General features: G+C 41.2%; 1 protein-coding gene across 1 annotated transcript in view; it reads right to left on the reverse strand.

Annotated features, from left to right (window-relative positions):
• LOC124647960 (separase-like) overlaps positions 1-23,002 on the reverse strand; it is a 128,050-nt gene that overhangs the window by 96,148 nt on the left and 8,900 nt on the right. Inside the window, exons 8-27 of the mRNA XM_047187797.1 lie at positions 22,859-22,973; positions 22,080-22,367; positions 21,559-21,780; positions 21,353-21,463; positions 21,103-21,249; positions 20,647-20,763; positions 20,472-20,561; positions 20,094-20,342; positions 19,721-19,844; positions 18,767-19,642; positions 18,413-18,656; positions 18,205-18,307; positions 17,911-18,102; positions 17,670-17,722; positions 17,353-17,582; positions 17,017-17,263; positions 16,461-16,851; positions 15,779-16,018; positions 15,419-15,506; positions 14,548-14,886 (exon numbers count right to left, since the gene is read on the reverse strand). Coding sequence (XP_047043753.1) covers positions 14,548-14,886; positions 15,419-15,506; positions 15,779-16,018; positions 16,461-16,851; positions 17,017-17,263; positions 17,353-17,582; positions 17,670-17,722; positions 17,911-18,102; positions 18,205-18,307; positions 18,413-18,656; positions 18,767-19,642; positions 19,721-19,844; positions 20,094-20,342; positions 20,472-20,561; positions 20,647-20,763; positions 21,103-21,249; positions 21,353-21,463; positions 21,559-21,780; positions 22,080-22,367; positions 22,859-22,973 — 4,466 coding nt within the window. The remainder of the gene's footprint in view (positions 1-14,547; positions 14,887-15,418; positions 15,507-15,778; positions 16,019-16,460; positions 16,852-17,016; positions 17,264-17,352; positions 17,583-17,669; positions 17,723-17,910; positions 18,103-18,204; positions 18,308-18,412; positions 18,657-18,766; positions 19,643-19,720; positions 19,845-20,093; positions 20,343-20,471; positions 20,562-20,646; positions 20,764-21,102; positions 21,250-21,352; positions 21,464-21,558; positions 21,781-22,079; positions 22,368-22,858; positions 22,974-23,002) is intronic.

Here is a 23,002-nt window from a genome sequence, read left to right on the forward strand (position 1 = left end):
GCAGCCTCGGGGGAGTCCTGGTGGAGCCACACCATAGGGGGGCGCGCCCCCCCCTTGGCCACGCCGCCTTGTGGGATGGGCCCCCCTGGCTCCCCTCTGGCCCCTCTTCGGTGCTCTGGAAGCTTCCGGGAAAAATTAAGATACTGGGCGTTGATTTCGTCCAATTCCGAGAATATTTCCTTTGTAGGATTTCTGAAACCAAAAACAGCGTGAAAACGAGAACCGGCACTTCGGCATCTTGTTAATAGGTTAGTTCCGGAAAATGCATATAAATGATGTAAAGTGTGTACAAAACATATGAGTATCATCATAAAAGTAGCATGGAACATAAGAAATTATAGATACGTTGGAGACGTATCAAACATCCTCATATAAGGTAATTTTATTTGAAACTTCTCAAGCATATTTTTCTGGAGTGCTGTTGGACCAAGTGAAGGAGATCCTCTCAGCCAATCTAGGATTATATCTGCCAACCACCTAGTCTTCGCTAGCTTTGTTTTCAGCTCTGGCTCTCCCACTCGAGGTGGACACCTATGGACCTCCTCATTCTTCTTTATCTGAAACATAATGATAAGGGATGTCAGTAACAGTTAACAAATTTTACACCGTGATCTAAAATACACAACTGGTTGGCGTAGTACCTGAACCAAGGTGCTTCTGCGCATTGTGGATGCATGCAGCCTCCACCTACACCTCTTGTATGGGCATTTAACTGTGAATCTACCTGGCTCACTTTTAATAACCTCATAATTATTCTTAGAGAGAAGGCAATATGTAGTAATTGCATTACGGTAGTCCATCATCGTTTGAAATACGGTGCCTGCTGCAAGCTGAGGATCCTCCCTATTCCCCTCAATTGTTGGCAAGTCATCACCTTCGTAATCGTCTAAAACGAGTCTGTCGTTGTTCTCATTCTTCTCTTCATCATCAGTGTCATCAAATCTGGCACCAAAAGCAATATCTTCCATGTATTGATCCTCCATTTCCTGCTTACTGCATTGATCTACCAATTCAGGAAACATCAACTCATCCTCATCATCTTGAGGAGACTGACCCCCAATCTTTGCATCGTCCTCCACATCGACCGCATGAATGATATGGCTACCACTAGCACTGGGGACATATGGTGCTGCTGTGGACCTACAAGGAGCGCCGCGGCGCACACTATTAGCAGAGGCAGCAGCAGTAGAGAGACATGATGCCCGACCACCAGATGATGCCTGGCCCCTGTCCACATGGATACGAATTTTACCGAACCGGCAAGAAGCATTCAAAGAAAAAAGAATTCCCAGATCGTCGTCGGAAATTAGTGGAACAAATCTTCGCTCTGTGCCGTTGAAAATTCGAAATGAACTGCATCACGAGAGCTCCAGGTGTACTTATCGTAGATGTTAGCTTTCAAATCCCTCAACGAGATGGTGGTTGCAACCACCGCAGGGAAGTAAAACCCATTCTTATAGCGTTTAGAATCACGCGTAAAGCTAGAATCCATCCTAACCACCAGTCACAAAGCCAGCGCTGGATCAATCCTATTCGAAAAGCAACGCAGTTAGTTGAGCAACAACGATTGGCGCTCAAAAACTGTCTACTGTTAATTCACATAGGCAGACGATGCTTACCCAGATGGAATCCATGCGTTAGATCCCTCCGATTCCCAATCGTCTCCGCGGCTGACGGGAAGAGGCGGCACACCAGACGGATATACAAACTCCACAACAGGGGTAGATCTAGATCTGGTGGAGGCGGAGCCCTCTCCGCCTCCCGGGGGTGGTAGTGGGGACGGGGGCGGCTCGGCGGCGGACGACGCCATAAGGTAGGAGGGCAGGACGACGTGGCGGCGGAGGGGCGGTGTGTGAGCTCCTCCAGTCTCGGGCGGAGGGGAAAGCTTTGGGTGAGCTCCTCCAGTCAACAGTCAACACAATTCGAAAGCAACGGTCAATTCAAAACCACCGTGGCTCCCTAGCTGTCACCGGTAACGGTCAAGACCTCTGACCAGACGGCAACCCTCCCGTCCGAGCGTCTGCGAGGGGTTTCAAACAAGAGGGAGGGGAAAACTAAGGAAAAGTTAAGCGGCTGGGGAAAACTGAGTAGAACTAACGAACCAGGGGCACGAGAACAGAAAACCCTACTATGAATGGATGAATTACAAGGATTGTCACATGGCGATATATCATTTTGAGAAGTAGTACTATTGTCCACATGAAGTTCAAAATATGTTACCTTTGACATAATAGCCCATGCGCTAACTTTAGGCAATCATGGGAGGATAGAAGATCATCATGGGAGCTAGAAAGCTTTCCATGAATTCGTTCCAATTTCATATAATTGCTAGTTAGCAACTTAAGTTTGGGATCTTAACTATCTCAACATTATCCTTCAATATAGATGCTTCGCAATAAGTAGAGTTAGTATCACAAGAATCTTCATTAATAGCAATAGGAGAAGGAAAGTTGGCATGTTCATTTATATAAGAGGCTTTAAGTTGCTCATGCGACTCAGTTAGTTTAGTGAGCACACTCTCAACATACATAGAGCCATTTTTAGGTGCTCAAAATCCTCAAGGAGTTTATCATTTGCAACTACAAGCTCGTAATTTTGAATCTCAAGTTCATTGGACACTTCAAGAACTCTATCACGGGATTCCTTTACTTAGGAAAATTCTAGAGCAAAAGTCTCCACAAGAGATTCCTTTGTGGTTTTTTCTTCTTCAAGAGATTGAATTAGTGTTGCAATTTCATTAGCATAATTGCGCTCACGATGTTGCATTTTCTCAATAATTTTATTTCTCTCAATAGAAATAGTCAGGACTTCAAAGAAGTTAGAGCAAGCAATTTTATGTTTACGAATAGCATGAAAGACCAACTTACCCTTCTTATTTAAGGAGGCAACATCCTCCTCCTCTTATTCATAATCTTCATCTTCATCACCATGGGAAAGATAAGCTTCCATGGTAGGAGATACCGTACAAGCCATAGCCATAAGGCATATATGGGAACCGAGAGATGATGGAGATGATGAACTACTTGAAGACTTTTCTTGACACATAGTATCCTCCGCTTCCTCTACATTGTTAGTCACACGAATGTTGTGAGGAAATAGAAGCATTTTTATCATGACAACAAGGAATATCAAGCATATCATGGTGAGATTTAATTGGATCAGAAATTTACACATGATATGAAAGGACTATCAACACAAGCATATATAGCATTTAGGGTGCTAGAAGTGTTTAAGTTCAAATATGAAGCATTGCAATGAGACGGAGATGGTCATCGAAGGAATGCTCACTATCAACGTTGCAATTTCCATCACCACTCACACGTTAGAATTTTCTTGTGTCTTGCCACATGTAGGTGAAGTGGATGAAAGTACATCACAACCGTAAGTGGTGGGAATACAATCATCCTCAATAATATTCGACACATCATATTATTCTTAAAGTTTTTTCCATAACTCATGTGCGGTCCGAAAAGGCATGATTGCAAAAGTAACTACATTTCTCAAAGCACTATCAAGAATATTAGAAGCTTGAGCATTGAGATATAAATTTTCTCATCCTCTAACAATAGATTTTGGGAAATCCATCAGAGGATAAAAACCTATATCACAATTTGCTCCATATTTGGGTACATGGTCTGAAAATGATTAAGACAAAGAATTTTCCAAACATCATAATTTGTGCCATAGAATATAAAAGTGTCATTGTGCAGTAATCCCCTAAATGGAATCTGAGCTCTCAAGGTTCTTAAGCCTACGATGAGAGACTTGGCTTTGATACCAATTGAAAGGACACAGATGTCGCCTAGAGGGGGTGAATAGGTGATTAAAAACTTTTATGAGATGGTATTAATCAATGTGGAATATAACTAGTGTTTAATTTTCCAATCATAAAACCTATAATAACTAAGATTCACCTATATGCACTAACAACTTATGCTAAGAAATACAAGCAACTATGTTATAGCAAGATAAAGAAGGCTATCACAAAGTAAAGTGCATAAGTGAAAACCTTGGGTACAGGAATAACCGAGGTGACACGGAGTCGACGATGTATTCCGAAGTTCACTTCCCATAGGAGGCTACTTTCTGTTGGAGCAATGTGGAAGCACAATGCTCTCCCAAGAGCCACAATGGCTCACCATAATATCCCCGTGCTTTTGCACAATGCAAGATGCCACGATCCACTAGGGGACCTTTGAGGGCGGTCACCGAACCCGTAAGCTTGGGGCGATCTCCACAACTTAATTGGATGCTCCCAAGAAATCCGCCACAAAAGGCCTCAAGCTTGAGACAATATTGAAAACTCAATTGGATGCCTCAAGTAATCACCACAAAGGTCAACAAGCCATATAGAGACCAAAGACACAAGAGGAACATCCTCCGGGTACAAGCACCCAAGAGCAATACTCACATGAACTTTCACTTCCATGTATCATCGTGGAGAACTCGAACCGATGCACCATATGTAATGGTAAGAACACACGAGGTGCTAAATCCTTATCTGTCGAATTACACAAACGTTATTGGTGGAATAAGAGAGTAAGAACAAGTTAAATCTACAAATAACTAGATCTAGATCCACTATGTTCCCCTCACTAAGAGAGTTCATTGACTGGTAGATCTTGATCGCCTCTCAAATTTCCCTCGAGAAGATGCAAGAACATAGGAGAAATAGAGAGTCAGGGAAAGCTCTTAAGTTCAACAATAGATGAGAGAGACTAGGAAATAAGCAACCGGCCCTTGGGGAAGACCCCCCACCCACGAAATCGGACTGTTACATTTATTTAACACCGGAGATCTGCCTTGGAGGGTCGGTGACTCCGCCCCATATTGGTAGCATGAAAGGCTTCGAAACATAGAAAACATGGTTCATACCAGAGTCTCCATCCCTACTAGGGCCAGAGTCTATAGACCAGCCGGGGCGGGAGTCTCCGGCCCTAGAAAAGCCAGAAACAATTGAAACCGAAACGATCATAACTAGAGCATCTAGACTCCAATTTTGGTGATCTTGGGCTCGTTTTGAAGCTATAAGAAAGATATAAAATATCATGCGGAGAACTATCATATTAAAACAATGGAGGATAAAACAAAATTCTTAAGTTCTGACCTCTCTATAGAAGACCGGCCAGTAAAATCTCCAACATCGAAAACCTAACAAGTTTTTCGTGGAAAATCTGTTTTTGACGAAATAGAGTTTATCATGAGAATATTCATAAGCTCTAAAACATCACATGGATAATATGCAAAGAACAAAAAATAAACATGATGCCAAGGATGCAAGGGTTTCAGCTCTCTCCGAATGATACGATCAAGTTACTCACTCGAGTGCCCCTCATGATAGTACGTCAACTGTCCTATAAGATGGTCTCCCAACCAACACCACGAGAACAGAAAGAAAGAAAAGCTATCAATAATAAAACTTAACCTTGCGTATTCCACTTGAGCTAGATGGTGAAGATCTCGACCGCTTCAAGTTGGAACATCTTTCTTCGTTACAATTGCTTTGTGAAGTCTTGCGAATTTCTCCCCATACTCCACTATGGGAGAGCTTATTATTTGGTCATATATTCACCTATCCATGATTACCATATGGATGGCAAGCTTCAAGCATATTATCTCTTTGAGATGGCTCATGTTGAACTTGCACTTCCTTTCTTGTGTTTTTCATCATGTTGATGTCTTGAAGGTACACATACGATAACACTCCATCTTGATCTTCAAGACATACTAGACATAGGCTCAAATTCACTCATGACCAATCTTTGAATCACTCCTTGATTAACACCTTGGTCATCACTTTATCTTGTTCTTTCAACCTTGAAGCCAACATATGGTTCAAAAATGGCTATGGACAAATCCTACAAATATAACTCAATGCAAACATTATTCCATAGGGATTGTCATTAATTGCCAAAACCACACATGGTGCTACATGCACCTTCAATGTTGATGTCATCGTGAGATCTATGCATACCTATGGAAGCATACCAAATCCATAGATCTTGATGTGCCACTGCATCAAGTACCACACTACAAGCTCCTTTTTGTTATCTTTGTACATTCCTTGCCAAGAAAATGGGCATGTATTCCATGCACAATGCATGCACTCGATGCTTCCAAGTGTCCCAGGAAGTACTCTAATTGCGTTCTATGCCAAGATTCGGGCAGTGTCTTCTGCATTGGTATTCTCAAGTAAAATTGGTCCAAACACTGACACCACTTCCCTACAGAACTTGTACATGCACTCAATGGTTGTTGACTCAACAATGTATAGATAATCGCCTTTTGCATCACCAAGAGTTCCATAGGCAAGCATCCTCAAAGCAGCAATGCACTTCTGGATTCAGGAAAAACCTACCACGTCGACACATTCTTTGTTGCAAATGAAGTAGGTGTCGAACTCGTGGGAGGCCATGAAAATCTTCATGAACAACTTCCGTTGATCCTGAAACGGTGCCAAAATACCACCTCGCCATGCAATGGATCATCAGGGAAGTAGTCGGCGTACAACATGCAGTAGCCCTCCATCCTTTGCATCACCTTACTTTTGTGTTGCTCGGCTTCGAACCTCCTCGCCGTTGCTTTGCATTCCAGGTGTACAAGCATAGGAGACAAGAGAGCTTCATATGCTCATCGTCGGTGATCTCCATCTCCACATGCGCTATGGTCTCATGTTGATCTCCATCTCCATGCGTGGTTGACTGGTTGTCCTAATGGTGATCTACGTTTCGATGCCACCCACGTCAACCGCCAAGTGTTACAAGATACTACGCTATTACAAACTAATAGATATGGAAGTAAATTACATCTTAAGGCTTCTCATGTTGACACGCCTGTCATTAAAACAATAATGGAGCAATCATATGGCTCCATCCGGTTGCCGTACTCACGACATGCATGTCATGAAACATTATTATACATCCAATATTCATGGGCTATACCAAATCAGGGTCATTCTCAGGCGTTCTACCGCTGAAGATAAAACCATTTGAAACGTCTTGCTTTCAAGAGGAATTTGGCATAGTTAAAATCGCACAAACTGACTATGTCTATTATTAATGGATCCAAATTTTTGTTATCTTCCATTTGACAGGTCGTGGAGCTCAATCGGTGTTCGTAGGACAAAGTTATGGTCGTTTGACCAAAACTTTGCCAATGGATTTCAGCACTGCGAAAATCATATTTGCACGGTGTTGGTGTTGATCTTCATTCCGATTCGACCAGTCCTATTAATCTTCACATGTTGCGGACAAATTTACGCACCATAGTCTACCCCGATGGTTGGAACCTACCGGGTAGGGATATGTTGTGTCACGACCTCCACAATACGATCACATAAACTAGATCACGAAACCAACCTTTAAAACTGACATGCACCACTGATCATATCGGCCCACACCAGAACCGATCTACATATCTCATATACAGATGGCAAATCTACCACCATGCAGCAGAGGCTCCACTACCACTGTTGGGGCATGAGAACGTTATGCTAGCACAAAAATAATTCTACCACGCAACCAAGATCATACTGCTGGGGATAGATCACGAGACCGGGTTCTACCACTAGATACACAGTCACCACATTGGAAGTAGAGCTAGCGATGCGTGTAGCCTATCAACCGTGTCGCCTCCTCCTCGCGTGGCCGATCTCCCGTGAACAGTTCCTCGTGGATCCCTTAAACAACTCCTTGTGGTTCCCTCGAATGCTTTGTCCAAGCAACGCAAATTCGGTGCCTCCAAGGTATCCACATGTACGGGGAGTAGCGTCAGGCTGCTAGATCCGGTCACACGACATATGGGTGTGCAGAGTGGCGACATCTATGGTGGGACGAAAAAGATCAATCCTTAAAGGTGCGACCCACTGCCCCTTTATACAGACCTCCGTCATGGGCTCAACACTTGAGGCCCACTAGGAGTCCACACCAATTTTCACTCAGATCCAATATGAATGGGCTCATGCCCCTTTAGTGTGCGACTATAGAGATTCACGTACACATGGCCACGGCCCAAGTCAATGATGCGTAGTGGCTCCTAGCAGAATGTGCCAACAATGAGCGGACTTATAGGGTATTCATGTACGATAAAACTCAAGGTTTTCTTGTGGCGTTTGGCCCGACACCCAATCTCAATCATTGATGTTTTGGAGCACATGAACATGGTTGATACACATTGCTGCCACTTTGTGGCTCCAATGATTCTTGGCATCCCGCACGCTCCATGGCTAGATGAGTCTAAGGCCTGGCTAACGAGGAGATGATTCAACACTTGATTGAAACAAGGATCCCAAATGCAAAACTTTGGCTCTCTGCCATGCAAGAATCATTATCAAATTTGCACTATGTTAAGATGTGTCAACACCCGGATTTTTAAGTCCAGATGCCTATTATGCCATACATCGCAATCCCAGGAAGAGTGTTGTTCCGAGACATAACAGTTGATATCATAAGTCATCATTCATTACAAACCATAGTCGTCTTAGAAATAGAGATCACATGATCCAATATTACACAAATAGTTGATCTAATGATCAACGAACACATTACATAGCGGAAGCGTAGTAGTAGTGGACTATCTAATCCACAGGCCAACGCTTGACGTCAGAAGATACTCCTAGTTGTCGTAGACGTCCTGCTGGCCGTCATCTTGGTACTGCGGCTCCTCTTCGTAGTCTGGCCATTTGAATAGCCAGGGACACATCCGTGAGTACTTTAAAGTACTCGCAAAATAATACTAGTGTAAGTATTATCAATTTTATTAAAAGGGTGCTAAGCTCTAGGTTTATCTGCATAAAGCCAATTTTAGTTCACAAGCATTTGGTAAAAGACTCTTCATATGCTAACTAAATCAAGTGGGAACATTAGTGTCATTCCCACAACTCAGTTGTGATTCAAGTCAAATCACCATTCAATTCCTCCTTTCTTTTCAAGAAAACATCTGACAACGGTACAGTATGGCCTTTCCAATCGTCCGTAACCGTGAACACGGCTATTCGAATAGGTTTACACTCTGCAGAGGTTGCACACTTGTGCCACAACATTTGATTACATCCGTCAGGGACAACCCTGAATAATCGCAACTCAGTACGCGGATCATCAACCATAACCTTCACTTACATACCCTAGTATAGGTACCTCTCCCCATGAGCTTGGCCTCCCAGTGAAGACAAACCGTCAGCCTGGGAACTGCACAGGGCTTGGGCCGTACATTCACCTCATTTCACTTTCAACGGAGGCAGCCTCAGCATAACCCCTATGATGCTTGTTTAGAGGGAACTCATACTAAGATGCATAAACTTCTAGTTAAGCCCTACCCATAATCAGGTATTGTGGGGGTACCCTATAATTGGAAAGGTATCGCATCCAAACCCAACCATCAGTTTTTATCAAATTCACCATTCATTCAAGTCACATTCACCTTCAAAATCTTTCAAAGTCATTTCACATGTTCCCATCTAGAGTAGTAAATTTTAGTTGTTAGCACTAGCAACTAGTCATGAGGGGTGCTAACTATCTTGTAGCTCTCTAGGCTAAATTTGATACTCTTGTAACACTCTATACTTAGACCAAAGTTAACTATAAAAGTAAGCTTTAATAATCAAAGAAAAAGCTTGTAAGGATAAAACTTGGGATTGATCATGAAGCATAAGAAATAGGTAAGTGTGCCTTGCTCTGGTAGAGCTTTGCACTTTTGCAAGAATATTAGCTTGCCTTGGTTGGTGTACTGATTAAAGTGGTCTTCTTCTTCCTGGAAGTAGACCTCCTCCTCCTGGTACTCCTCGGTAGTAACGTCTAAAAACGGATACGAGGTAACAATCAACAAACAAGGTTGAAGAGCTAGACTAAGCACACAATTGGTTCACACAAGCTATTCTAGCATCACCATACAAGTAACATGTTGGTTCAATTTGTTTCTTCTTTTAAGAAAAATAATTTCCTCTCATTACCAATATTGATTAGGGCTTCTCTTTAGTTCTTGGAGAAATAATTTCCTCTCATTAAATCTTGTTAAGATTTAATCTCCTCAAATAAATAATGTATGAACCCATGTTGACCAAGGTCAACCATTCATAATCATCATTTGGGAAAATGATTTAAATGAGGTAAAGTACCTCATGCAATTTAACACTACCATACTTATAATTTAATATCACCAAAAAAATTCAATATGAGATTAAGTCGACCATGGTCACTACCTCCTGTTGAGTTACTTGAGACAAGATTTAAATGAGGGAACACCTCTCATATGATTTAACAAATAGTTTTGGAAAATTTAAATGGACTAGAAATAGCCATAAAGCCATTACTTATTCTAGCCCATGATCATACAAAGTAACAATGTGATATTTTTACATAAACATGTAGAGTATGTGAAATGTGATTTATGAGAGTTGAAATCAACTCAAAAGCATTTTTGGTTGATTTTTAAATAAAGTTTGAAGTTTGAAAAGGCCCTGCCTTGTTATTTTTGTCACATTAATTCTACAACGAATCTAGTACTGAGGCCAGTGGGGTTGGGTAGATCTTTTCACAAGATTTCCAAATATATAAAATTCATCAAATTTGGTTCAGCCAATTTGATTCTATGTAAATTTGAACACAGCACCAGTAAGCAATTTGAAATAAATCGATTTAAACGAATTTAAATGGCTGGGCCAGCGCGGGAAAATTAACGGGCCGAAACGGTTTAAACAGAGAAATCCAGCCCACCACGCGTCTCGCACGTGTGGGCTGCCTGACATGGTGGGCTCCACCTGTCAGCCTCACTTAACACGCGAAAGGGTAAGTTTCTTTCCGAGCCGCACGATTAGAACTCGATCCAACGGATCACGTTCATCGTCGTCGACGGCGAGAGGAGGGTTGCTGGCGGCACGGGCATGGGGTTGGCGAGCTCACCAGTGCTCCGGCGAGGGTCGGCGAGGTGCGCAGGTACGTTGTCGTCGACGGCGAGTCGTCTGGTACCGGCGGCGTCTCCGGAGATGGCGCCTATCTCCGGCGAGCTTATGCGGCGGTCACGGGCTCCGACGATCAAATTGGGTGGCTACGGCAGACAATGTCGAGTGGCGAGTGAGCGAGGAGGGTCAGAGAGGAGAGGGGAAGGTGCTGGTGTGGTGAGTTGAGCGAGGGGAGTCCCCTTTTTTTATAGCGGCGGAGCGAGGCCGTGTGCTGCGGCGAAGTCGACCACGGCGACATGGCTACAGAGGGCTAGCGAGCTAGGCGAGGGCGTGGCGCTGTTCAGCGGTTCCTGGCGGTCCTCCTGGCGGCAATGCGCGGCTGGGCGGTGCCTAACACGGTCGGCCGCGTGCAAAGTTCTGCGCGTTCGTGGCGGGTCGCGTTTTCTTCTCCGACGACGGTGGGCGCTGGTCGGGGACAAGTGGTTGTCTGGTGGGCTCCTGGTACCGTGGTGAAGCTCAGGGCGGAAGAGGGGGTCCAGGGGAGGCGTGAGTCGACGGGGCGACACGTGCTCTGGCGTGCCCGTGGGCGGCGCCCATGCCAACCCTGGCATGCCCTGGGCGTCGTGGGTACGACGTGTGTTGGTCGCTGTGTTGGTTTTCTCCGACCATGGCTAGTCCAGCTAGGTCCAGTAGAGCTAGGGGAAGTAGAATGACATGGTTGGCATGGCTGGAAGTGAGAGAGGTGAGAGATGGCAAGTTGTATGTGAGACATGGCCGGCATGGGCATGGCATTGCCATGTCTGGCCATTTCTAGGGGTGCAAGCTAGAGGCATTGTGTTGAAGGGGACCAGGGGACAAGTGAGAAACAAGTTGGGTTCAAATTTGGGGCCAAACACTATTCAAAATAGTGAAAATGATTTGGTTTGATTTCTGCCCACAAGGTGTTTGACACAATGGCCGCATGAAAGAAACTTTCAAATTTTTGAATGAAATTTGGTGGAGTTGGTTCATATAATCAAAGGCACACAATGGTGGTGGTGGTGTGCAAAAATGAATTGGTTTGTGAAATTTCAAAATGGGTATGATCTTGAATCTGTTAAAAAGTTCCAACTTTGCTTGAGCATAACTTTGAATCTAGCAAGAATTTGCAGGGGTGTGCTTTACCAAAGTTGTTCACCTTGATGTGGTCTTGGATGAGGTGTAAAGAGTTGGAATTGTTTGGTTTGAAAATCTCTTAATACAGAGGCTCAAAGTAGGCATCAGGTTAAGAATTACAGTTTTGACCATTAGTGCATGTGAGCATAATTTGATTTCAAATTTGATTTGATTTGAGTTTCTTTGATTCCAAAAGTGTTTATAAGTGTTTAGTAACATTCTCCAACTAATGGCACAAGCTAAATTGGCCTAGGTCAAAGTTTTGCAAAATGACCATAAGCACATGTATGTGATGAATTGCATTTTTCTTATTTTCTTCCTTTCTTTTTCTTTGCTTCACTTAGGCATGGTTTAGGGTTTATTTAGTGTTAGATTGAGTTTGGTAAAGGTTTCAAACCATTTGGGTAAGGTATGAGGGCATAGGTCAAGATTTGCCATTATTGCTATATGCCACATATGCCTCTATGCATAATTTTATTTTATTTTTGTTTCACAAAGGATTTAGTTGGTAGGTGAAAGGTTAGGTTGGTTGAGGTTTTTCAAATCATCCAACAAAGTAGCACATGGCCTAGTTCATTATTTGCAAAAATTGTCATAGGCTTACATAGGCCTTTCTTTTTAATTTAATTTCTTTTTATTTTGCCTTTAACTTAGAGGGTGAAAAGAAGAGTGAGGTTTAGGGTTTATATACATATTCAAAACATCAAGCAACTATCATGGCAAGGATCACACCTACATGCTTGAATACTATGCATATTACTTAGATTAAATAAAGTTTTTGTTGGTTCCAAATTTTGAAAAATAGGGAAATTCATTTTCTCTTTGTTTTAAAATTTGGGATGTTACAAGATGGTACTAACGCACGATACAAAAAGACACAAGCATGAATTTCAGCCACCATTACCAACCCACTTGTTTTTCAAGAATTTCTTATGTGAGCTTGAGAGCATTTCTCCAAAGAAGATAACGGTGCAACCAGCCCCTCCAAGTATTCTGAAATTCAATGTATATGGTGTTGTGGCAAATAATAACGATAGAGGTGCATCGGCGGTGGTTTGTCATGATGAACATGGAAGCTACTCCCTCCGTCCTATAAAAATTATCTCAACTTTGTCAAGATTTAGATATATCCATTCGCTATTTAAACAAAGTTAAGACATGTTTCATTGGACAAAGGGAGTACATGGGATATTGTTCCATCACCGTCTCTAGAATTATTGAAGTCTTATCATCATATTTGTTACCAGGGTGCTGATGCTGAAGTTACCAGGATGGCCATGTCATAGTTATCATGCTGCTCATGCCAAAGTTACCAAGCCTAAAATTAATTTTTCGATGATATTGTAGAAAAAAGAAGGGTTCAAACATCTTAAGTGAAGCACCAAAGCTCCATTTTCTGGATGTGTTCTTGCATTGGTTGCTCGGATCATCATATATATAAATAGAAAAGGGTTAGAATTCTGGCAGTCAGTTTAGGTTAAAGGTTGTACACTAGATGGTACTAGTATAACAAAAAGAATCACAACTACTATAGTGTGTACAAAACAATACAAACAATTACTGATTAGCTCTACATGCTACTTATTTCCTGCAATTGCTCATAAATCAATTTTGAAGCACATGTATGACAATAACAATCTCAGAAATGCACTTTTGATCTTGGATGCTTATGCTCCTGCTACCGGAAAAAATATTTTTAAATATAAAAAAAATCAAAAAAAAAATTCACATGTATATGCCAACATTCTATGTGCACACGTCAAGTTACGTGAAAAAACGATATTTTTTTGTGTCTATAAAAAGGGGAAGGAAATATCTCGTGGAGAGTTTATTTTTAGCACCAAATATTGTCCTTTTTACACATGCCACAAAAATGTCATTTTTCTATGAAACAACTTTGCAAACACATAGAACATCAAGTTGTATGCGCGATATTTTGTCTGATTTTTTTGACATCTTGTAATGTGTTTAAAATTCATTTTAAAAACCAGGAGCATATGCTCCCAGGTGAAAAAAAACGCCCTGTGACCTCTTTACTCGTATTATGTACCTTTGGTGCACTGAATCACACCAGAATGGACGGCCTGTCCTCTCCTCTAGTACAACGGATCCAGGGCATCATCTTGTTTCTTCTTCATTTGCTGCGCTAAGACAAACAGCATAAACATGTAATGAACACATTTGAGCCTGTGAAATGCCATGCCTATCGTGGCACTTTCCGTCGGTGCCGTGCAGCTGGAATCGGAATCGATGGCTCAAGGCCCACAGCTGCAGCAGCCAATCAGCAATCATCTCCCATTAAAGCGCATACCATTACTTCTTCCCGATGATAGTAGGCACACCGTAACAAACAGGAGATGCGCCGATCATAAGCGGAAGCCTGCAAGCACGCCTAGCTTCACTTATATGCGAAGCTATTCGCCTGTGCCTGCAATTACAGCAATTACTACTGCCATTTATCTCTGCTCTCTGCTGCTGCTTCTTACCTCGTCGTGTACCTTTTCGTCTTGGCCTATCATCATCCTTTGCAGCAACGGTCATGGACTCAAATTCTTGTGTTAGTGGGCGGCAACATTTAGGGCAATTCTTGGCGGCCTTAAAATTTTCTTGCAACCATGAATTGAGCAATGCTTTACTAAATCGATCGATATCTTTATCCGAGACGTCCCAGAGATTTGCAATGACGGAAGGAGAACCAGCAAATAAATAAGATAAAGGTGCCCCTTGAGGAGCATAAGCTCCTTTGCAATGAAGTGTCCCACTACTGCAACCCATAAGGAGAGCAGCTGCGCAGTTATCTAACTTCTCAATTTCCTTTCCAGAGACATACTGACTTCCTGCAACATTGTTCCAGACTGGCCATGTTAGTACAGCAGGTACCTACCTGAGCTACCAGTTTTTAACAAGTATCTGAATAGTGAACTTACTTCTTAGTGGTTGGAGTTCATATTCCTAGACAGTAATAGCATGAACTTGAGACATTAGTTTGTACTAGCATCACAAGCAGTAGTTTCTACTGATACATATGCCATTACTACTGTAAGTGATAAGTTTTATAGCCTAAAAGTATGGTGCCATCTAGTTAATGTTGCCGTGGAAGTTCTCAATGAAGCTGGGTGAGCATTTTGTACTAATTAAATTCACAAGGGTAGCTATGCCGATAGCAGATTGTAATAGACAATTGGAGTGTTTTTAGCAAGTGCTATTTGTATCCTGCAAGGTGGATATTATGGTACTAGTGCACAACACTTAGATAGCTTCAAAGGCTGAAGCTGTCCAAGTACAAATGACTCCGACATAAGCACAGTATGCAAAAGTCAACAAAATGAAAAAAAAAAACTATCAGAATTTATATCCATAGTGCATTACCACTTCCATGTCCAAAGTAGAGAAAAAGATCATGATTCCTCAGGGCCAAGACGAGCTCTTCAGCTGTTGGAGCATCCCCAGCATTTCCCTGCATGCCATCGATGCATCACAATTATATGCTGGTGATTGTTTTAAGAATAATCCAAATTTATCCTTTAACAAAGCTTGCATCTTTCTTGGATTCATGGCCTAGCCATTTTTATTTATCATTTCTGGAGTGTAAAGATAGGAGTAAGTTTACCACTTCTGCATGCCAAACCACGTTTTGTTTTATACAACACATGTAGTAGAATTCTTCTTTTGCAATATACACAGTGAGAAAAAGGTTGTTTGAACAAAGAGTAAGCAAATCATCGTTACCTTCCACTCATAGTTTCTAAACAACTGATAAAATTCTTCTTGTGTTCTGATCAAATCACCACTAGGATTCAACAGATAGAATGCATCAAAAGGGTCAATAACAGGAAAAGGAGGGGCCATGGCACTGGCATCTTTGTGATGATTAGTGCTTCTAGTCAATGCTAGAAAGATGCTTCTCATTGATGGCATGCGGTATATTTCTTGATTCCTTAAAGCAGGCAAGTTCTCCCAAGGAAGCATCTGCATTCAGCCATTTTACGTAGAGCTTAAAGAAGATAATATATGATGGGTATCGTAAAAAGCTGCTATTGGCAATATTGCTAGACAAACAATACAAGAAATCTAGCAGTACAACCTATCCTTTTGAGAATGATGCAGTAACTTCAAGCAGAGAGTATGGTGTTGTACCCAAGCAACATACATGCTAAGATGACTAAGCTTTACCTATGGAAGATCTAGCCTTACAGTGTTAATTTCATGCATTGTTTAATTATTTATCACAAAAATAAATAACATTAGAGCACGTCAGGCTAGATGCAGATGACACAGCATTTACCGTAATTATCCCTTCCAGCAGCTAATCAGTAAAGCAGAACATCCATCAAAACTTATAACGCAGAGCTAAAAAGACCTTTTTAATAACAGAAGAAATAGACAGCAACAAAGATATCATGTTACTCACCTGCACATCACTATCCAGGACTAAAATGACCGGATTTCTATCAACTGGCTCAGATAGCTCATCCACTATACCGTTGCATAAATGCTCGAGGGTCACCAGAGCTTCAGCATCAGTCTGGCAAGAGATGGCTCTAAGTCTATCTCTTCCGCAACACCCTCCCTTGCCAAAGAAACTTCTATATGATATAAGTTGAGAAACACATTCTTTCAATTCATCCACTGATGCAACCCCACCAAGGATGACCTTGATGAGTGCTGGATCTACTTCAAGTTTAAATTCTGACTGCAGACCAGTGATTAGATTTTCCAGCACAGCCTCGCTATGTTGGTCAGCTAATTGGTGGCCCAGGAGAAGGCATTTCCAGGGTCCTAGCCACAATTCTTCAATGTTTCTGTTCAAAAGCATAAACAAGATATCAGAACAAAGGAAAAAATGATTATTGAAATATAAACTTATCATAACGACACAAATTTTTAACAATGTATTGAGCAAGATATCTAGAGTATCATTGTGAAATATTTACAGCTTTACGCATAATAGACAGAAGAAAATTTACTCCAATATCTCATTAAGGTCATCATTGAGCTTCATTCTATCTGTCCACCACCTTATGGCGTTTGCTTGTCCATCCTTTGGAATGTGGGTCGCACCAGAGAGGGATCTAAAGTTATCCTCAAGTAGTTTTTTGAAAGTTGGAGCTACATAGTCTATTATAGTGTAGCTCCAAGGGCACTTCCATTTCTTATCTGATGTTCTAGTTGGATTATCCAGTTCTTTGATAGAAGAGTCCCCATTCTCTGCTTCTGTCAAAAAATAAACATGTGAATAAAAAGTGTGGGACTCAATATCATCTTATAGTACAGTATGAAATCACAACAGGAAATCAACACACCTTTCGAAATAGGATCCACTGGTAGAAGCATCGTGGTAGGCTTGTTTGTTGAATCAAACCTTGAGATCAACATCCAAGCAGGAAAAGGGGAAGGGAGAAAAAGTGTTTCCCCCAAAAGATTCACAATATCACCTCCAAGCATACTAATGCACACAGTTGGTACATCAGGAAGTTCATGGAAGAATTCAATTACATGCTTTTCAAGATGTTCCATGTCTGCCGATGAAAACCTAAAATAGAAGTTGTAGTCTAATTATGAATGTACATACAGCATATGAAACAATAAATAAGCAAAATAAGTATTTGAAAGTTTAAACCTTAGAAACTTTGGAACCTCATCTGTTTTGTCTGCGAAATCTCCAGTGACACCCTAAAAACGTAAAGGGGAAATTATTAGAGAAAATGATGAGTGCTACTCCCTCCGATCCATATTAGTTGCCGTTAATATAGATGTATGTTGACACATTTTAGTTCTAGATACATCCATATTAGCGACAAGCAATATGAATCAGAGAGAGTACTATTTTAATCCGGGTGTGAACTTAGAATGGTACAAACCTTCGTTTCTGTTTTTCTGGGCAATGCTTGTAAGCTTGCAAGGTAATGGAAATTGAGATAAGTTCCAACAGAATTTTGGTGAAAGTATGCGGCCCAATGATTCAAAGAGAGAGATCCCTTGAAATACAAAGGTAATCGGACCGTGGAATCTATCGCTGATAGTAAGAATATGCATGTAAGTAGCCTGCAAACCTGCAACAGGGGAGTCTTCAGCAGCAACTCACAAAAAGGTAGAATAGATATACGCACTAAGCATTTAAAATTACAAGAGCACATGACTGAAGGATCACAGACCTCCTGGAGAAGTGAAGGACTCTCTCCGGATAGCACAAAAGCTTTTAGCAACCATGAAACAACATCAGACATTTGTACACTACAGAAGCTGCAGCAACCATCCCTGAAAATAGTGATGAAATCATGAAAGTTATAGCAAGGGTCGTGAAATGCTACATTAAGAATGTTCTGCATGTGAAATGCACAACCGGGAGTTGATGAGACAAACCTTGACTGTTCTGAAAGGAAACCCTTCAGCAAAAAGGAACTCATACTACATAGTATTTCTGCACGCTCTAAAGAAAGAAAATCACCAGTATTTTGATTCATGATCAGTTCAATTAAATAAGGTCCATATGTTCTATAATAACCTTGAGGAAGAGATCTGAAATATAACAATGATATGCACTGCCAGTAGATACTATGAACTTCATGAGCTCTATGTTTTCCACCCTGAGCTCCCAAGGTTCTTGCTGCAGTGGGCAACACATCAGGACTGAACAATATGAAAGAATTAAGAAACTTAACTAAGTAACACATATTGATTTGAGACATTAACAGAACATAAACAAAAAAATAGTACCTGTTTTTAACAGAAGCGACACGAGATGGCGTCGGCGAATGCAGTCTTCTCTGAACTGCAGTATATTCGCAATGCACTCAAAATTGAGTGAATTAACAAAAAGGCAGCTCCAACATCCAAACATATTGCATATGCCATCTCTGTTGCGGTCAACACCATGAAGAGAACGGTTTAGCTTCCCACAGACCAAACCACCTGTGGACAATTCGTTGTTCCAATATATCTCATTTTTGCTATTCAGTTCAGCCAAGTCTTTTTCACTTTTCACATGAGCAGTTCGCTTACTAGATCGGGTTGTTCTAGTCTTTGCATGAGCTGACACATTCTGTTCTTTAGCTAAACGTAACGAAGTTCTAGATGCTCTCTTAACTTTAACATCCAATGGTGGAGCAATTTCGGCACTCTTCAAGTTTTCTTCAGATTTTAATGCCATGGGTACATCGTACTGGTCAACAGGTACCTGACTGAACAACAAACAAGGAGTACATGTAGGTAACACTCCATCCTTGGCTGCTAAGGGTTCTTTCCCATGATCACAAGCTCCACGCTTGGTTTCTGCAATAGAATCTTTGATGCACAACATACAACTAGTATTAAGTTTATCACAGGAGCCAGCAGAACCAGAGTTATTCAATTTCTCCACGGCAGATTGGTACATGCCTAAAGCACTAGACAAATTGTCTGTTGACTGCTTCTGCAAGTCTTTCTCAAAGAGATTCCAAAACAAATCTCCAGCTTGCACATCAACTGATATCTGCAGAGTCAACTTGCATGTCTTGCATGAAATGAATTCATCATTTTCTGCAAGGAGGTCCTTAGCATGTTTAAGTTCACCCTCAGCGGCATCCCATAGTTGTCTCTTGTGGTATAGTTTACCTAAAACATGAGACAGAGTGGACAGATGAACAGAAATAACAATGAAGTAATAGATAGATCATTAATAGATCTACGTACCTAACACTGATGTAAAGACAACAGCAAAAATTGGTAATCCTTGGAAACATGATATCTCCTTTCCTGTCCGTAATAAAACTTCTGCTTCGGCACCATCGCCAACCAATTCATGCATCACAGCAACCTGAGTACATCGTGAAAAAGCATGAATAATATGAGAATGCCTGTAGCCTACTTGAGGCCAGGTTTTATACTATGGAAATGATTGTGGTACTGCCAACAGCCAGAGCAGTGTCAACACAAGACATCGCTCATAGGTAGGTTGGACTCATGTTACCATGTGATAGATTGCTGCGGTGGTACACATATTCCACCAACTCCTTCAATCATTTTGCTGGCACTGAAATTAACGCATACCACACTATTGCCATACCTGTAATATGCTCTCAAGATAACATCTAAGTACATTCCATGGGGTAAGGAAAGTATCTCTCATGCTGCTTGGCCTGGTGCAGTCTGGCCAGATTTCAGCCATCGTTGGTCCCCATGCTTCAAGTGAAATAAAGCCTTGCCCACCAGAACATTGGCTTTCCCCACTTACAAACTTGCCCAAATTAAATTTGAACTTCTTTTTTAGGAGCTTCTTGCGCAATTGGAGGGCTTCTCTTCCATATGAAATGGCCTGCAAAATACAACAAAGGGTGTTCTAGTTACAGGGAGGCTAAACTATAGAGCAGCTCCACATCATTGAAATTTCATAATAACTGGAGATTTTCCACCAAGGTAAATTGATGAGAGAGAAACAGATTACCTGGAGAACTTGTCCTCTTGACAGAAGTCTTTCTGACAAATCATAGTACATGCAGCCAGCCAGATGGGTTGATTGATTACTCAAAGGACCCTGCAAAATCAAACAATACAATATGCATCAAAAAACGAAAAGACAATGCATACTACATTACAGCAATGCAAGTAACAGAGCTTACTTCAGAAACCAGAGATGATGCAACTTTATCAATCTCATCAACACTAGCATTGAAACCAAACAGATTTCCAAAGGAGTGTTCACATGATTGAGAAAAGAATTCAACAGGCCACAACCGCTGAAGAAACATAGTAAGAGAAGGATAATCTTCTTTGAAACAGTTTCTCCAAAATATTGTATTGTGGCAATCAACACCAAGATGCTGTGCCACATAAGAAACAAATTTCTGGTCCATTGGGAGATGACAGCATGCATGATTAAGGCGCCCGTTGATAAATAACATGGAGAATAACTTTTCTAGGGGTAAGTTTTCTTGCTTCCATATCATTATGATAAGCTTGCATAGCTCAAACTGAAGCTCAAAGCAGCCCTGATATAAAGTAAAAGCACATAATTATCTTGCTAAAATCCAGCAGTTGCACCTTATCGAACCTAATAGTTTTTAGCATGGCCTTACCTTCATCGCCAACAAATCAACCAGGGAACAAAGAAGTGGTACAAGAGTTTCTGATTGCTGCTGAAAGATCACACCAGGAAAACAATGATGCAAAGTACCCATCTTTGACCACAAGCCAACAACACTCCTAGCACTATCAAAGATTACCTATTCGAAAAAAAAACAAAAAAAAACTATAAGCAAACAAAGCAAAGGCATGTTATAGCTAATATACAAGTGACTGTACAAGCAATTCATATGAAGCAGTTACCTTGCCGCCATGATTGGCTTCCTGGGCACAATGTGCATGCAGGCAATATGCAATAGCCAATTCATGGATCACAATTGTATTGCCTCGAGATGAATTTAGTAAGACGCCTCGCTGGTTTGATGCAAGAAAATGAATCTTAGATATCCCTTGTGGTATACATGAGAAACAGGACAGGAAGAGGACAGCAGGGAGGGGAGGGGGCTTACCAGTAAAGATATGGCTTCAGACAAGGACTCAAGGCAGCTGCTTATGTTTTGCACCCCAGATGCACGGAGTATATATGCCTTCCTAACTAAAACCTTTGATCTGTCCAGATAATATTCTTTTGAACAATATATTTCATTCAAAAGAACATCTATTATTCTATTTTGCATGTTTGCACAGAGCATGGTCACACGGGATTCCGTTGCTCCATATGCTAATAATTCCTGCAAAAACCAAAGCACGTCAAAAGCACTTCACATCAGAATGAGATCAAAATACAGATACACCATTGTTAATCTTAACAAAACAGAATCTGTTACCTGCTCTACGATTAAGCCTATGAACTTCATTGGCAAGGGAGGCAAGCATCCCATAAGAGAGTGATACAAAAGAGGAGCGCTATCCACACATTGGCCATCTTTAAGATCTTTAAGCGTTATCTAAAATTTGCATAAAAAAAATCAAACCACATCAACAAAGTGTTTGAAGTGGGATAGTTTCTCTAGTTTTTTTATGATAATACCTCCACCCATAACTTGATCAGAACCAAATAGCTTTTATGATAATCAGATGTGTCACTATAAACAAGCGATTCGGACAGGCTCTTCACAACAATACCAGGTATCGCTTTTGAGCCACATCTATGGAGAACCTTAGTCACATTTGCTATCCTTGCAAATACACCTGCAATGATATCCTTTGGTAGATCCTCAGTAATGATGTGACCTTCCGTTATTGCTGATAGTCTACAGCTAGAAAGTCTGGCGTATGCCCATGTTGTTTGACAGCATAGTTCTAATGCCTTTGGTGCCTGAAACAGTTCCAATGGTCAACCGTATAAAAGTCCATAGTAAAAAAGCAAATTTAAGTAATAGACCAGCACCCCAGAAGGGTACCTCTTCAAGATGTCCAATATTATAAAGTGCCACACCAATGTTCGACATAGAAGTGGTTAAAGAAATGAGCTCATCAATCTTTATCCATGTACTTGAAATGGCACAATTGATAGAAGACAGGCTCTTCTAGATTATGAAAGCAAAATGCATCAGTAAGAATGATAGGAGTATTAGAAAATAGTAAATCGGTAATTTAAGCATCAATTCTCCACAAATGGGACTGGTATAGGAAAATACGCAAAAAAGTTTGTTCATAATAATTTATACATGCAACAAAATGATGATGCTCAGAAGTGATGCAATAACAAGCTAAATGCATGTAATAGTACCCAGTTGTAAATGACTAAATGGTCTTCTGTTCAACTAATAAGATTCAGTATAAGTATAGGACAAGCGACTTAAGTACCTGGATAGCCTCGTTGGTCACAAAGGAAATTTTGACCGCTGAAACCAGGGTTTTCAGTAATGTTACACGTTGTTTATCCAATCTCTCCTTCTCTTTTTTAGACCTTTTGGTACAACTGTTACAGCACAAGAAAAAAAGAGCAGA

The sequence above is a fragment of the Lolium rigidum genome, chromosome 4 (genome assembly GCF_022539505.1).
Source record: "Lolium rigidum isolate FL_2022 chromosome 4, APGP_CSIRO_Lrig_0.1, whole genome shotgun sequence".
NCBI lineage: Eukaryota > Viridiplantae > Streptophyta > Magnoliopsida > Poales > Poaceae > Lolium > Lolium rigidum.